The sequence below is a fragment of the Cannabis sativa genome, chromosome 3 (genome assembly GCF_029168945.1).
Source record: "Cannabis sativa cultivar Pink pepper isolate KNU-18-1 chromosome 3, ASM2916894v1, whole genome shotgun sequence".
Lineage (NCBI taxonomy): Eukaryota > Viridiplantae > Streptophyta > Magnoliopsida > Rosales > Cannabaceae > Cannabis > Cannabis sativa.
In genome coordinates this window covers 43,922,738-43,940,628 of record NC_083603.1, presented here as the reverse complement: position 1 = coordinate 43,940,628, position 17,891 = coordinate 43,922,738, and the positions used below count along the sequence as shown (strand labels likewise).

Sequence of the window (17,891 nt, the reverse complement as noted above, 5' to 3'; positions counted from 1 at the left end):
TCATTTTCTTGAGTCGGATGTGTGTTTGTATAACATATATGCTTGAATACTAACATAAAAATTTGGATTAATTAGCACATTTTTGGCCGAAATAAAAAAATCAACCATGACTTGAGAGATATTCTCAGTAAGTACAATCTAAAGAATGAAATATATATATACACACACTAGAAAAAAGCTACGTGCGAGGCACGTATATTAAATTTTATGCTAGTTATTTTTTATTTTATTTAAAAGTGATACAATTAAAAATTAAAGAAAAATATTATTTGTTATTAGGTGAGATTATTATTCAAATTTCCTCATACAAACCTATTGTCTCTGGTTACTTTTTGAAACTTGTTGAAATTCATCCACTAATCGCTTAATGTTCATCCCAATATCTCTAAAATTTTCATACACATGTAAGATTTGAAAAATGAATCTTGTTCTTGTTCTAATGATAGCACAACCTCCTGTAAGAAAAAGTAGACTATAAATAACGGAAATTCAAATCACAAGAGTGTTAAAAGGCCATATGCAACTCAACCTGTTGATCCTTAAGGAGTTTGTCTATTGCTCTTAAGTCCACTTTATTATCTTGAATACCAATCAACTCATGAACCATAGCCTACAAAACACACCTGACCATTTCTGAACACATAAGTTTCAAAGAAGTTGAAATTAGTTTTGTCAATATAAGAACTGTGTGGTGGAACAGATTCCCACTTCAAGGAAATCTGAAATGAAAATAAGTGTTCACTTAGATAATAGACTGAAGACACTATAAACTAAAGTTTCAGCCTATAGGATGATAGAATTATGCAACTCTGACTACATATATTGTTAAGCAAAAAAGCTAAGAAACATAACTGATGGAAGCTTGAACTATGTAATTCATAATAACATTCAATTCATAGATAGCGGAGTAATACCTGTTTATGGCTGCGCTCTGCGGTTGTTATATTTCCTTTCTCAAAAGAGACAATGTCATGCTTGTGTTGGTCACTCTACTCACCTTTGCAACACCATGAGAGTTTAAATGATGCCTGTTTCATAAAAAAAATGTGGTTTTAATGGTGTACTTTGGAGAGAATAGTGATGTTGGGTCTTATATATTGTTGTATTAATTTTTAGAGTAATTTGCGGTGAAAATACCCAAGTTTAACTCGGAGTTGCAGATAAACACCTAACAAAAACTTTTGGCGGTAAAAATACCTTCTGTTAAGGTATTGGAACTTCCGTAGGTACCTGGCCGTTAAGTGCCAAGTAAGTGTCCAGCTATCATTCTCTTATTGGTCTACATCATTAATTAATATTTTAATTAAAAATTCATTTAAAAATTTAAGGATTAAATATATAAAAAAAAAATATTTTAAAATCAAGAGTAATTTGCGGCATAAATACCTAAGTTTTATGCCGAGTAGCAGATAAATACCTAAGTCCTATTTTTGGCGGTAAAAATACCTTCCGTCACTACTCTGGAACTTCCGTAGGTACCTCTCCGTTATGTGCCAAGTTAGTGTCCACATGGCACATTGTGATTGGTCCAGATAGATTTATTTTTATTTTTTATTTTAAATAATTATTTAATATTTTAAAAATTAATTTTAAAAAATATTTTTTTCCTTTTACTCTCTCTCTCTCTCTCTCTCTCTCTCTCTCTCTCTCTCTCTCTCTCTCTCTCTCTCTCTCTCTCTCGTCTTCTTCCTTCCTTCTTCATCTTCAGTGCTCTCTCTCTCTCTCATCAAAATCAAAATGAAACCCCCTGCCTTCTCCCTCTCGCCCCTGCCTTCTCAGGTATGGATTCATGTTTGGAAGAGAATTAACTCAGAAAGAGCTCGGCGATGTGATTGAAAGTCTTCACCATGGAGATCCAGATCCAAGTCCTCCTCCGCCACATTCTTGATTCTATCGTAAGAACTCTCTCTCTCTCTCTCTCTCTTGATCTTTCCCCTTTCATTGATTCAAAATTAGACTAGTTTTTGTTGTTCAATGAGTTTGAATTTTAGTTTCTAAAATTTGTATGTTTAGGGATTTTGAATGAGTTTCCAGTGTGAGTAACAAAGAGGTGTTCAAATTTAGTTATTCTTTGCACTGCATGTTTCAATTTGGGTCATGAGTTTTCATCAATTAGAAAGTCATGAGTTCTATATGTTCAATTTTCGAATTCACATTCAATTTATGAGAACCATTCTGGGTATTGCTCACATGCCACATTCAAATGATGCCTATGTTTGTATCTAACAACAGCACCAAATGATGTTAAATTTTCTTACTATTGCTTATTTTTTCTAGTTTTAATAAGACTTGAGCCCCAAATGATGAATCTCCAAAACATGACTGCAACTCTTAGTCTTGATTTTGAATCTCTGAGTTCTGTAGTTTGTTTGGAAAGTGTATCAATAGAAGAATTTTGAGTCTAGTCTTATTTATTTATTTTTGTTTTGTGTTCTTGATAATTTTCTGACAGTTCTATATGTCATTACACCAGTTCCACCCTAATCTGTTAGTTTTAGGTTTTAATTAATGATTTAGAGAGAGAGAGAGAGAGAGAGCAGTGAAGGTAGGGGCGAGAGGGAGAAGGCAGAGAAGGCAGGGGCGAGAGGGAGAAGACATGGGCGAGAGGGAGAAGGCAGGGGGTTTCATTTTGATTTTGATGAGAGAGAGAGAGAGAGCACTGAAGATGAAGAAGGAAGGAAGAAGACGAAAAGAGAGAGAGAGAGAGAGAGTAAAAGGAAAAAAAATATTTTTTTATTTTTTAAAATTAATTTTTAAAATATTAAATAATTATTTAAAATAAAAAATAAAAATAAATCTATCTGGACCAATCACAATGTGCCATGTGGACACTAACTTGGCACATAACGGAGAGGTACCTACGGAAGTTCCAGAGTAGTGACGGAAGGTATTTTTACCGGCAAAAATAGGACTTAGGTATTTATCTGCTACTCGGCATAAAACTTAGGTATTTATGCCGCAAATTACTCTAAAATCAAATAAAAATAATAATATATATTAAAATTCGTATTTTAAATAGATAAATAAAAACATACAATGATTAAAATTAAATTAAAAGTAACAAAAATGTAAAAATCACAAACCCAAAAAATTCAAACTTCCATCACAACAAAATCAAAGTAAAATTAATTCAAAATCAAATTCATTAACCTGATTCCAAATTCCAAATTAGACAGAAACTAATATACAAAATCATTCTTCATACATATAAATCTAACAAACTCAGACAAAATTAAAACCTAAAACCAAGCAAAAATACAAACTTAGACATAAAAATCATAAACCCATAAACGCAAACCCAGCACTATGAAGAACAAATAAATATGAACTCTGAAAGTTCATCCGAAATCCGAAATCAAATAAAAAAGCTTCGCTACCAACAAATAAATCTCAGATTTTTAGATTTAGTTTTTCCCTTACCTAACAAAAACCAATTTTTTTTTTTTCAGAGGTAGAACACTTATTGTTTGGGTAGGTAACATTCACCATTTTTGTAGTAAAAAAACTCAGATTTTTTTTTTCAAATGCAGAAAACTTTGAGTCGTACGTCGAGAGCCTTTCACCATGGTGAGCTTTCAGATCTGGGTCCTGTTTAGTAGGATCTTTACCAGTGAGGTTTCTTCTCAGGTGAAGGTTCGTATGCTATGGTGGAGATTGGGGATTTCTAGGGCTCCGAGATTTGATCTTCTCCAGTTTTGTTCGAAGCTTCTCCAGTTCCTAGGCGTCTCTCCCATGCGTTTGAATCGATCGATTCGTCTGTTTGTCTCTCCTGCATTTGAGTGGATCTAAACCTCAAAAAAAAAAAAAAATAGAGAGAGAAGAAGAACGAAGAAGTGTGAGATTTGGCGTTTGAGGTTTAGATATTTTTTTTTAATTATAATTTAATTATGGCAAGTTTACTCAGATGTCATGTGGCATTAGTTTAGGGATTTAATTAATGATTATTAATTCAATTATAAATTATTAATATACATTATTATTTTTGTTTGATTTTAAAATACTTTTTATTTAATTCTTAAATTTTTAAATGAATTTTTAATTAAAAAATACAAATTAATGATGTGGACTAATAAGAGAATGACAATTGGACGCTTATTTGGTACTTAACGGGGAGGTACCTACGGAAGTTTCAAAACCTTAACAGAAGGTATTTTTACCGCCAAAAACTTTTGTTAGGTATTTATCTGCAACTCCGAGTTAAACTTGGGTATTTTTACCGCAAATTACTCTAATTTTTAACTGACTTTAAGTATACCTGAAGATCTTTGTGAACACTGAAAATCAGAATATGTTCAACCATTAAAAACCAAAAAAATTGTAGTAGTAGTAGTAGTATAGTGAATAAAGTAGTGTAGTAGTAGTCTACATGATAAAAGTTAGTTAGGCAATACAAGATTCCATTAAAATTCCATTCTAAATATAAAAGGTTCCAAAACAGTTGGTACTTTTTGTGTTTTTTAGGATTAGACATTAGTTCATGTCTAAAAAAACACAAAAATATCACCTTTCTTGTAAATTTCCACAGCACTGTTCAATTCGAACAGTAGATTGGCAAGCAATGTTCTCTATCTTCTTACCATCGCTATGCGGCTCTCTGAGTGACAAGCCTGTATCATAATCCAGAAAATTCTTTGAGATAGAATTTAGGTAGAATCTTGACAATTTATCTTCTTAAAAAGAATTATAATGGATCAAATATCTTCTATATGGAGACCAAAATTCGAACAAGAATATATCAATACACAAAATAATGTCAAGTGATCATAGAATGTGGTTCAGCAAACAACCTTTACACTCCAAATTCAAATTACGTTTACTCTCTAACTAAATTACACCAAACCTTGAAGACAATGAATTGAGAAGCATCATCCGAAATAGGTAAAGCTCCAAACCCATTCAACCCTGTTGAAACGGTTAAAACCTTTCGAGTTTCAGGGAAAGAATCCTGAGTTTAGAATCAAATCTCTTTCTTCGAAAATTGAAAATCCATTCCAATATATTCTTCGTATTTCCATGGATGCGAGGATGCGACTCTGAAAGAAGCTGTACGACTCCAAAACTATGATTTTCAGCCATACTATTCACACAATAGATATGAGCAGTGCATACAAAATCTGATGGAAAAAAAAAGGGACACTAAAACAAAACAAACAAATAAAGTCGAAAGGCTAAAAAGAATGATGTGTACCGTGAATTAAAAGAAAATGTACAAAAGAAAAATTAGAAAGATAAATTCTAGTATTAAATAAGCAAGATGATGATGATGTATATCTTTGTCAAAGTAAATTTTTCTTAAATTTTACTACTCAAATTACTTTCGTGAAGTAAATTTAAATTTTATTTCACAATTTTCGTCAAAATAAAATTGTAACTCAAGTGATTTTTTCATTTATTTAAGTGAGATAAAAAATAAACTTTCATTCAAAATAAAGTACTCACTTATCCAAAGAATACAAGATTATAAACAATATGAACTACATTTAATTTGATTTCTTTCGAAAAAATTAAGTACAATTACAAACTAACAAAAAATTTTAAGGAGATTATTTACCTTGAAAATACCAAATAAAATCATTCATCTCAACAACAAAAATCTCATGTGAGATCTTGTCAAAGTGATCAATTAATTTTTTTCTTCAAGATACTATTGAACTATGTCTAACTTAATCTCTACAAAATGATCCGTAGATAATTTAATTACTAAGATTAAGTACAATTGTAAAATACAACGACACCATATAAAAAAATAAATCTCAAAATTCATAAAACCTCATTAACCTATAAATTTTTTAAAATTTTCAAATGACAAAATTTTTGTGAAAATGGAAATCTAATGGAATTTTTCTATTCAAATCCTAAAATATTTCTTGATTCTTCACAAAAATGATATATAGACAAATTTACTAAATTTCTGCAGTTTTATACTCACCCAAATTTTTTCCGAGTTCAACTAATTAAATTAATTAATATTCTCATAATTAGAATTAGAAAGTATTTTTTTTAAAATAAAAAAATTGTAATTAAAAGATTATTTTTATAATTTTAAATGAATCGAAACTTAAGTAAATAAAATTTTATACTATAAATTTAATATAAGTAAATTAAGTTTTGTATTATTTTTTTAATATTTTCAATGTAAAATTTTTGCTGAATATAAGTTGAATACCAAAAGCTCTAAACGTGTAAATTAAATATGTTAAATTGAGAGATTACAAATTTTTGACATTTTAAAATAATAATAAAAAATATTATTTTTTATATATATTTTTTTTAAAAAAATTTACGATTCTAATTGCCGTGTAAAATTATGTAAATATATATATATATATACTAGTAAAAATTTACGTGTGAGGCACGTATACTAATTTTATGTTAGGTATTTTTTATTTTATTTTAAAAAATATTATTAACAATTAAAGAAAAAATATTATTACTTATTAGGTGAGATTATTATTATGTATATCTAAATAATGTAATTTATAATTTTGACAATTAAAAGTAAATACTGGATGTAATATATTATAGTGTTTAAGAAAACTTGGTAATTTAAGTGTAATATGTTCTTAAGATAATCTAAAAATAAACTAAAAATTCATGTTCAAATACTAAAGAAAACACAACTTAAATGTGTGTGAAATAAAAAAGAAAATTAAAAATCAATCTCTAAATTATTGACAATTGAAGATAACATCTATCTAAAAGTTGTAGATAAAAAATCTCTTTTTCACAAATTTTAATGTGAAATGTTTTAGTTAAAATACTTTATATATATATGGAACACTTCTAAATGGGTAATACCCATAGATGGACACTAAAAAAAATTAATAAGGTAACAATCTAATAACCTTTTATGGCAAGTTTCTAATAATTATTTTTTTTTAAAAAAATTATATTTATTTTTTATAAAATTGGAAATAATAATTATAACCAATATTTTGAAAAAATTATAAATTATTTTTAAAAATTAATTGAAATTACTACTTTATAATTTTATGAAATTGTGAGTTTATTAATAATTTATTATTGTAAAACTAAGAATCATTTACATGTATATCAATGTGTTTTTTTTTAATAGGAGAATAAGAGCTTGATTGTGGAATCCAATTGTCTTAATATTATTCATGCTCTTAAAAATAAAACGCTACAATACTTCTTAGTTCTTACTTAGGGTATCATTGTTAGAGAAATATTATTATCATCTAATAATTTTTTTTTGACATTACCATGCATCATTCTCCTAGAATAACTAATGAGGTGTTGTTCACTATTTATATTATTAGGATTGGAAGATCATGATAATCTTGTCTAGGGGTCAAGTATAATTTTTTGTGCTGAAATTCTTGTGTTGACAATTGCCATTATTCAATAATGTTTATGATATTTTTTTTGTTAAAATTTTCTTCATTGGTTTTGTTCTTATAGATTTTGGTAAGCTCAATTATTTTTTAAAAATAAAAACAGATAAATGATTGTTAATTATTATGAAATTAAAAATTTTAGGTTTAGAAAAAATCTTATACATTTTATATGTATTACAGCTTAAAGCTTAAAATTATTTTTTTTTGTTCTCAGTAATGCAATTTAGAATTCTAGTTTAAAGAAATTTTAATAAAAAGATAAATTTACTGAAATACTAATAATATCAAGATTGTATGTAATGTGAATAAAGATTGTAAAACAATTCATATAATAATATCAAGACTTGAAATACTTATCTGTCAAATTTCAAAAGTCGTTTGCAGAAGTGTAACATCCCCGCTTCAAGCCTCCATTGGGTCCTTACACCCACGGAAATAATGGCTCTTATACACGAGTATGTCACTCTGGCTGCATCATGGGCTGATGACTGACCCTACAGACCAACACGAGTGTTACCAGCGTGCTTTGTCCTCACTCGCACGCTTCCTGAGAAAACTTCCCAGGAGGTCACCCATCCTTGATATTGCTCCAGGCCAAGCACGGCTTACCGTGGAGTTCTTTCGAGATGGGCTACCGAAAAACAAGATGCACCTTGTTGACATAGGTAGTACCAATCAATCCATTTAAGCTCTCTTCAACTGTGTAGTCCCATACCTACACAGTCTCAGAATCATCCCACTTGACCTTCCCCAAGCGGTGTGGGATTGCACAGCTTACCCGGTGTTTCCCCTTACGGATCACGGGACTACTGACTATCACAATCACCCCCCCTTACGGGGTCCGACGTCCTCGTCGACCACACTTCCGGCTGGGTCAAGGCTCTGATACCATTTGTAACATCCCCGCTTCAAGCCTCCATTGGGTCCTTACACCCACAGAAATAATGGCTCTTATACACGAGTATGTCACTCTGGCTGCATCATGGGCTGATGACTGACCCTACAGACCAACACGAGTGTTTCCAGCGTGCTTTGTCCTCACTCGCACGCTTCCTGAGAAAACTTCCCAGGAGGTCACCCATCCTTGAAATTGCTCCAGGCCAAGCACGCTTAACTGTGGAGTTCTTTCGAGATGGGCTACCGAAAAACAAGATGCACCTTGTTGACATAGGTAGTACCAATCAATCCATTTAAGCTCTCTTCAACTGTGTAGTCCCATACCTACACAGTCTCAGAATCATCCCACTTGACCTTCCCCAGGCGGTGTGGGATTGCACAACTTACCCGGTGTTTCCCCTTACGGATCACGGGACTACTGACTGTCACAAGAAGTCACGAATACCAAACTACAAATTTACTCTAAACAATTAGAGGCAAGTTATAAAGATGGGACAAAAGCCATAAAAGGCATCCAAATTATAAAAATAGTGCAAAAACAATACTAATAAAGTACTAATAAAAGTATAAAAATAAAATAAAAATTTGAAGTAAATATAAATAATCTGAAAAAATTGAATTGTAAAAACAATACTAAAAATCTCTAAATATAACTATCATTTAAAACTTTAACTTAATTTGTAATAATAACTAAATGACATGAAATTAAGACAAAATTTAAAATCGTGATTTAGTTGATCATTACCTAAAAATTTTAAAGTTGACATAATAGAGAGAAACCTGGTATAAAAATAATTTAAAAAATAAACAATAATAAAGATGGCAAATAATATCTAAAATAATTAAGAAAATAAAATAATAAAAATTGTTTTTATAAAAATAACTAAAATTAAAAAATTAACATATATAGTTATATAGTTACCATTTAAAATTCTTTTAAAAAGTCAAATTAATAAACATAAAACGCCGAAAAAGTGATAAATACCATTAAAAAATTAAATGACATACTTAAATTAAGAAAATTAAAGTAATAAATCTTTTATTATAAATGATAAATTAAAATAAAATTGTAATTAATAGATACAAAAAATTACAAAATATACACCAAAAAAATCTCAATTTATTGTGCCACCACCATATTGGCCTCGGAATTGATGCTCCACCGCCTTCGTCTCCTCTGACATTTGCTTTATTGATTATTTTTGATGGATTCAAACTTTTAGCTAACAAAAGGTTGATTTTTTTATTGTCACTGATAAGTTGAGAATAAAAAAAGCAAAAGAAACTAATTCATATGTTAACGATATAATAAACAATCACTTTTATCAGAATTTTGATAAAAAAACACTTATCAGATTCAAACAAACAAACATATAAAATCTACACAGAAAAAGAACCAGAGAGACTTTAAGAGAATTGCCTTGTCGACTGATTTTGGGTGCGGGTACCACGACGTCTTCAGTTCCTGCGCCTCCAAGTGGAATTTACGGCTTGTAAATTTATATTTTATTGTGTATGATATAGAAATACCAATTATGAAAAATCTAAAAAGAAAAAAGGTATTTAAATGTAAATGAATTATGTGTTGTCAAAATGAAAAACTTCCACGGACACATGAATTTGGTATAGCAGGGAGCAGCTAACTTTAAGTCCTTGCACATGGTTCCAATCTCAGAAAGCAATTACCCACTAAAATCAGGGCAATTAATCAGAGAAAGCTCCTACAAAGGTGGTCTCACCAAAGTCTGGATCGCCGAATATAGGTTTAGCAAAACGTAACTATTTATAATAGAGGGTTGTGACTCTCGAATAATTAGCATTAAATATCGGTTCAAATATTAATGATATTTGTTTTATTTTTATTTTATTATATATAAATAATATTTTATTATTTTATTAAATATAAATAAAAAGTCACCCATAAATTTCTCATAAACCAAGAAATTCAGTTATATAGGCACACTTTATATAGAATAGATATACTAGGCGACAACTACCTGCAAGGTTTTTTTTTTTTTTAAATTTTTTATCCATATAAAAAATTAAATAGGTTAAGTTTTTTGTTATAATTTTTAAATTACTACTAATATGTACAAAAATATAGTTTAATAGAATTTTAAACATTTTTACGATTTTTTTTATATTGTACTCTTGTTAATTTGTTGTTGATTTTTTTTTTATTATCTGTATGCTATTTTTTTGTTATTGTTTTGATGTTATTTTCATGTTACTTTTTTTTTGTAGTTTTTTTGTTATTTTCGTGTCATTTATATGTAAAACCGTAAAAATATATAAAAAAAATCTCTAAATGTAAAAATGTAATTTTTTTTTTTTAAAAAAATAATGCCTTATATATTTATCCCTTAAAACTTGCTATTTTTATTTCAAGCCCAATAATTCAATTCTCTCTTCACTCACACAATGGTTCAGCCCAACAAGAAGTGAGACACAAACTCATACAATGAACCAACAATAGTTCGGCCCAAAGAGATGAGAGAAATGAAACCCTAGTTTGAAACCTTGATATGAAAGCGCGATTATATGCAAGGTAAGAACCAAGTCAGCCGTACTACCTATTTTCCTCTCTTAATATCAAATTTCAAAACTTCTTCTTCTCTCTTCTAAACGTAAATTACTGCTAGTGCTTCTAGGATTGGGGTTTCTCTATACTTCTCTCTTCTTACTTTCTTCTTTCAACAAAAATATTGTTAATTGATTGTCTGTGTGCGAACTGAAGGTAGAAAATTATTCATATCTTTTTTTTTTAGTATTATTTTTCAGCCAAGGTACTTGAATCCTCGCAGGGTCTTGTGAAACTTTCTAATTTTTGTTATATATATATAAATAATGTATCATTTCTCTTGTACACCTATGTTTATTTGAAATATTTCTCTTCTAAGTATTTTTTTTTATACATATAACTTACCTAATATCATATATATAAATATATATATTTAATCCTTTTAAATTTACAACAACTCAATGTGAAAGAAATACCTGAGAAAACCACAGTAGAACATAGCAGATTATGAGTTGTGGGAACGAATTGGTGTTTGTTACGAAATGTTGTCTTGGTTTGTATAATTTTTTTACAAATGAAATTGGTTTACTTATAAATTGAATGGGTGTATGTTGTAAACTTTTTTTTTTTTTTGGTATATTCTGTTAAATTTGTGGAATATTCTGTTAAATACATAACTGTCTGTTAAGTACCCAACAAAAATCGTGAGATAGGCATTTTATATATTAGGTAAGATATATATATATTTTTTAAAATATAAAATTGAAAATATCCTTAATCTTATATATTTAAGGTGCTGCAAATTACTGTAAGTTTTTCTCTCTGTGTCTCACCCTCCACGATTCCCTCTCCCTTCTCGGCTCCTATTGTCGGCGTCTATCTCCTCCACCACCCTTCTCTCTCCGTTTCACTCATCTCTCTCCCCTTCTCGGCACTTGGCATCTCCCAGCTCCGGCCTCTCCATTTTTCTCGATGATATGAATCTCCATTTTTCTTAATGTCTCTGTAATTGAAGTTGTGCCAAGTAATAATATCACTGGTAATTTACAATATAATATTTCAAAATTTAAAAAATTTCGCCAGGAAACTGTGAAGGTTTATGGGAATTTGGGGAGGAATTTGGGGATAGGACTATTCATAACTGCTAGAAGAGTGCTGACTGACTGGAAGATGGAAGGGGCTACAATGGAAATTTATTTAGAAGAAGAAAATGATGATGAGAAATATAGTAAAGATTCTGAGGATGATGATGATGAACAATATTGCTATGCTTCTGTACCAGTGTCCAAGTTACAGCCTAGGTAAACATTAATCTTTATAGTTTGTGTTATTTTTATATAATTAATTGAAAAAAAAAACCCGAAGTTGAATCTGTTTTATTTATTTGTTAATGGTTTCAGGAAGGTTTTATCAAAGGGTCGTTGGATTAAAAAGATGGGAATGGCTGAGATTGAACTTCATAAGGGTTCAATTTGGAAGACAACAGGCATAGTCCGTTGTGGCAAAATCTATTGCTCAATTGAAGAAGCTTTGTGAGTGAAAGTTCTTATTTTTTTTTTTAACTTCCATATTGAGATGAGATGAATCGATAATAAATAATTTTTGTTTAAAAGGTTTATGGCCGAATTGGGGGCTTTTCTTTTAATGGATGATGCTGGTGCCAGTATTTCTATTGAGGAGATGTATATGAATCTTTCTGATGATAATAATGGATGTTCTTGGGAGCTTTTTCAGGCCTACAAACAACTGAAGTCTCTTGGCTACGTTGTGGGGCGGCACGGTATCCCCTGGTCTCTTAAACATGTTAAGAGCAATACTGAATCTTTTTCTTCACAATGCTCCTCAGAAAATGTAGTGGATTTGAAATCCCAAGGCGAAATCTCTGTACTAGGAGTGTTTAGTAGGCTGCAGGTTGGCGAAGTTAAACCAGTATTTGATGTTTATCTCCCAAATACCAAGTTTAGAAAGTCTTCACCTGGTGCTCCAAGCTTTGTGGTCTGCTTTACTAGGTACATTGTTTTATTGAATTCTTATAATATGTGAGCTTGAAATTTGTTGTTAATACAAGTTTCTTTTTTAAATCTTGCTAGGATGATTTTTATCATTTTGTATATGATACTATACACTGATTTTACTTGATACTATATGCTCAAATTACATGTTTCAATCATTACAAGTTCCAGTTGAACAATTCAATAAAGTGTCTTTCTTTTTCCGATAGAGATTTGTTCTCTATCAACGAAAGAAATCTGTCAATCTGACAACTCAAAGTGCAAATCAATTTCCAAACTTGTGAGAGGCTTGGTTCCCAATAGAGCTAGGCCACTAATTAATAGCCTTAGAGTTACCCCTATTCCTAGAACAAGTATTATCTTATCTTTTGTTTTTTCCTCTCCATTTTCTTTAGAACAAGTCACTGGAACACTTTTTGCATCATCTTTTTGCTAATACTTTAACTTAACAAGCACTTGACCACTGTATTAATGTTGATGTATTGGATTTCACTGCTAGACTCACATATCCATTTGTGGATTAATTGCTAAGTGTTTTTTTTTTGTTCCTTCTTTAGCGGCTATCCACCATCCAAACCCGATCTTCAACACATGGAGAGAAAATGTGGAGGAATTCCTTTGAAGTTTTGTCATGTGGAGCAAGGACGAGTGAGTTTCATTTCCTTTGACAAAGTGGAGCTTCCTATCCTACCATGACATGCAGTTCTATGCTGGTGTGAAACACATTTGAAGACCTTCAACTAATCTGAGCACAATTTGATTTCTAGTTTCTTCAGCATAACTACAAGGGTGTACTCCTCACAGGATTGATTGGTAAGTCATGCCCCTGTTTGGTTAGAATGGATGAAAGGAAAAGCAATGGTATTGGAATTTCTGCACGTAATTTTCATATCAGTCAAAGCGGGTCATGAATATATAATCACCCATATTTGGTGGACTCTTCATCAGAATTTCTCAATCCCCATTTAGGAAAGGATTTAAAAATGGACCAATTATATTGGCTTGACAAGAAGCACAAATCATTTTGTTGAGATTTCTTCTCAAAAATTTCCCATATTTAAGATGCATGATGCATTGTCCACCTTTATAATTGTTTATGGGCAGTGATTATGGTATATTAAGTCTGTTCGATTTGAGGAATAGAATGGTTTATTTATGGAACTCCACCATAAGGTGCTAAAACACTGCCCTCTTCTCCTCATTCTGTACTTGGGCTTGGGTATGACCCTTTCACCACTGATTTCAAAGTGGTAAAGGTTTCATGTCGAGACAGGAATGGTGTTGTTGGCAATCTTAATTTGTTTAAAGAGGGTAACCAAGTTGGGATTTATAGTTTGAGAAGCAATTCTTGGAAAACAATGGCAATGCCTGACATATTTTCAGATTTGAATCATATACTGTTCTTACATAACTATTTATATGTCTCTGGGTTGCTCCATTGTTGTTAATGAGAATATTCATTGAAAGATTTGTTATGGAAATACAACTGATTATCACGAATCATCTTTGGGGATAGTTTCCTGTGATATAAGTATAGAGAAATTTAAGCTATATAAGTCACCAGCTCAAATTGTAAAAGGATCTCATGTTAGGAAGCTAGCTAACTTTTCTGGGTGTCTTTCTTTTTCACTATGGATGAATTTAAAATAGTTGAGGTTTGGGTGATGAAGAAATATGGTGACCCGAAATCTTGGTTCAAATACTTGTCTGTTAGTTTAATTGATATTTTACCAAATTTGGTTTGTCCATATTCTAGTTCCTTTCGGGTAAGTTTTTTCAGCAATGGCATTCTTGTAATTTCCTGCATTGAAGCTGGTATTGATATGATACTTAAGAGTAAGGGGCATGAAAATATGTGTCCAAGGCTTGGTGCCTCAGACTTGACTACATATGTTGAGAGTATTTTTCAAGATAAAAAGGGTGATAATTGTTCTTATGTATCATGCTTCTCTCCTTTGAAGGTGATTTTCAACTATACAAGAGGTGAGATTTTTCCAAAATGTAAAGACAGCAGTGTTCACTAAGTGCGCTTGAGATTTTACCAAAACCAAATTTATGATGCAGCCTACAAATTCTGGAATGAAGCTGTAAGTAGTGTAGTATAGATGACACTTTGTTGGTTGCTAATGCTTTTTTGGACAGCTCTATCTAATTCTTTGGATGCTCCAACGACAAGAGCACAATTCTTTGGTATTTTTTAGGTAGGGACTTGACTCACTCACATTTTTTAATGACTGTCCCTCAAAATTGTGCTCATGATTTTCTGAATGGTTGAGTTTGTAAGCATGTGTTTTGAGTTTCTTAGCTCTTTATGTATGGGAGAAGGGTACTTTAGTCTCAATTTCACTTGTGTAAAATGCCATAGTTTTGTCACTTTCAATTAGGGGTACACATTTATACCTGAAATCTGAAACCCACTCAAAACTCATCTAGCCCGAAACCCAAAAAAATTGAGTTTCAATTTTAGTACACTGGGTTCCGGTGTAACTCGGTTATGTACCGGGTGGGTTCGAGTTTAATATTTTTGAAAACTCAAAACTCGAAACCCACTCGAAATTAGGGTCGGCAAAACGGGTCAGACACGATAACACGACTCGAAACCCACACGAGAGTTAGCGGGTTCGGGTTTGCCTTAAATGGGTTTGGGTCGTGTTCGGGTTGACTCGTCTAACCCGTTTAATAAACGAGTAGTGTTCGGGTTGACACGGTTAACACGAAATTGACCAGTTAATGACCTATTTAAAGTTATTTTAGTACTTTAACGTGTCATGAATGGGTTATAAACGTGTTGAATACTTTATAAACGTATTATTGATTGACATGTTTAAACAAAATATGTTTATAAACGAGTTACACGGGTCGTGTCGTGGCAACTCGTTTATAAACGGGTCGTGTTCGGGTTTCATTTTTTGACACGATTATTAAATGGGTCGTGTTACGGATTGAGCATGTACCTATTATACATGGATCTCGACACGACCCGCGAACACGAATTGTCACCCGTACTCGAAACTCGGTTAGCATTTTATTTATTTATTTTTATTTTTTATGTATATATATTATATATACTTATATTATATATATTTTTCTAATTGTGAATTTGTGAGTGTGTGTTAAATTGTTAATGTGATAGTTTATGTTATATGTATATATAATAAAATATTGTATAATTGTATTATTTTGTATTTTTTTTTTTTTTATGTTAAAAAGAGGGATATTTTTTTTAAAGAAGAAGGCTAGCCTAACCCGAAACCCAACCCAACCCGCCTAAACTCAACCCACCCCAGCTCAAAACTTGAAAAACTTGATTTTCATACAGGCAAGTTCGGTCCCAAGATTCCGAAACCCAAACTCGAAAAATGTGAACCTGAAAACTCGAATACCCAAAACCTATTAAAACCCACTCGATGTGGAACCCTACATTCAATCCTCTGGATTCTCTAGTATTATTTGTAGAGTAGAAAATGCTTATTTGGATTCATAAGCCTTCATGGTTTTCTTCCTCTTGTATTATTAGTAGAGTAGAAAATGCTTATTTGGATTCATAATAGCCTTCATCGTTTTCTTCCTCTCCAAACTATGTATTTTTAGGGTTGTTTATATTTTTATAATTTCACTTTGAAATCGGCAACTACTCCAAAGAAGTAAAAAATATATTTTTTTCTTATCACGAAAAAATTATTTAAAACAATATAATTGTTAAAAAAAAAAAAGTCCACACCAAATAATCTTTTTTTAGAAGAGTTAATTAATTTTAGGGTAATTTTTAGTTATATACATAAATTATTAAAAATATCTTACATATAACGATAAAAAAATAAAACATCCTATATGCGTATATGCTTACCGAAAATTCAAAAAAAACTCATAACCAACCAAAAAAAATGGCAACCCAGAATTTTTAGGCAACTATCGTTTGCCCAAAACGGTGCGCATCACACCCTTACCAAGCAATATATATTCATCCCAAAACAAAAAAAAAAGAAAAGAAAAAAAAAAAAGAAAAGTTTCGATCAACCAAATCCAAACTCTATCGTCGAAGCTTCGAAATCATAACTCGATCGATTGTCAAAGCTCTCCAATCATGTCTGTGGAACTTGGCAACTAAATCCACCATTAAAGCTACTCAAAAGCTTTAATTCTCTGAAATCAAACAAATTAAACAATCTCAAACTAGAATTTTGCATTGTTCGAATCTCCACCATTGAAGCTCTTCGAACAACTTAGTCGAAGCTACTGGACCGCTGTTAAAATTCGTCGAAGCTCTCCACCATTAAAGCTACACAAAAACTTCAATTCTCTGAAATTAAACAAACATAAAACATTTAAAAAGAAACTAACAAGTAAACTGTATTCTGAAATAATGAACTTAAAAATAAAAAGTAATACATCGGTATTACTTTCATAATATTAAATACAATAAAACAGTTTCTTTATTTTAATATAAAGCTATATAAAAAAGAATGATGAAATTAAAATAGAAAAAACAATTAATTGCAACAAATAGGAAACCATCATTATGTTGATGAATATTCTATGAAAATAGAATCTCTTTTATTTATTTCTTTATTAAATTAAATCCAACATAGTTTCTATGGTGGTCAAGAAAAAGGGCATTAAGACACAAAACTCAGAAAATAATATATATAAGTGTTTAATCAAATCAAAAACACTTAATCATAGATATATCCTCAAGTAAATATTCACCAATAATATCATTAAAAAGAAACTAACAAGTAAACTTTACTTTTAATAATTAAAAAAATAATTTTTTTAGTAACTTATGGAATTGGTTAGTACATTTAATTTTGTCTAATTAAATTTAATGTTTGACTTAGCGTAACTTATATGATGTTTACGATACTATTTAGTTTATTTACAAGTTATTTTATACATCTATGAAAATAGTTTTATAACATATGTTTATTTATAATTTAGTCTTGTAACAGATAAAAAAAAAAAAAACTTTTTAGTAACCTATTAAGTTATTGATACATCAAATTTTGTTTAAGTTTAAGGATTAATTATTTATTTGTTAAAAAAATATAAAAGAAACTAAAATGCTACATTTGATCTTGGAAATCTTCTTTGGTGAATGAGAAA

At 30.5% G+C, this 17,891-nt stretch overlaps 1 protein-coding gene and 1 long non-coding RNA gene across 2 annotated transcripts; both read left to right on the top strand.

Moving 5' to 3' along the window:
• Positions 1-1,610: 1,610 nt before the first annotated feature.
• On the top strand, positions 1,611-3,827 carry LOC115709790 (uncharacterized). The gene is made up of 2 exons (XR_004010289.2): positions 1,611-1,895; positions 3,531-3,827. It is a non-coding gene; the product is annotated as an uncharacterized LOC115709790 (long non-coding RNA).
• A 7,627-nt stretch (positions 3,828-11,454) lies between these two features.
• On the top strand, positions 11,455-14,206 carry LOC115709789 (uncharacterized). Its single transcript, XM_030638000.2, has 4 exons — positions 11,455-12,077; positions 12,177-12,308; positions 12,390-12,785; positions 13,346-14,206. Exons 1-4 carry the CDS (start codon positions 11,947-11,949, stop codon positions 13,482-13,484), a joined length of 798 nt encoding a protein of 265 aa, XP_030493860.2. The 5' UTR covers positions 11,455-11,946; the 3' UTR covers positions 13,485-14,206.
• The last annotated feature ends 3,685 nt before the right edge of the window (positions 14,207-17,891 follow it).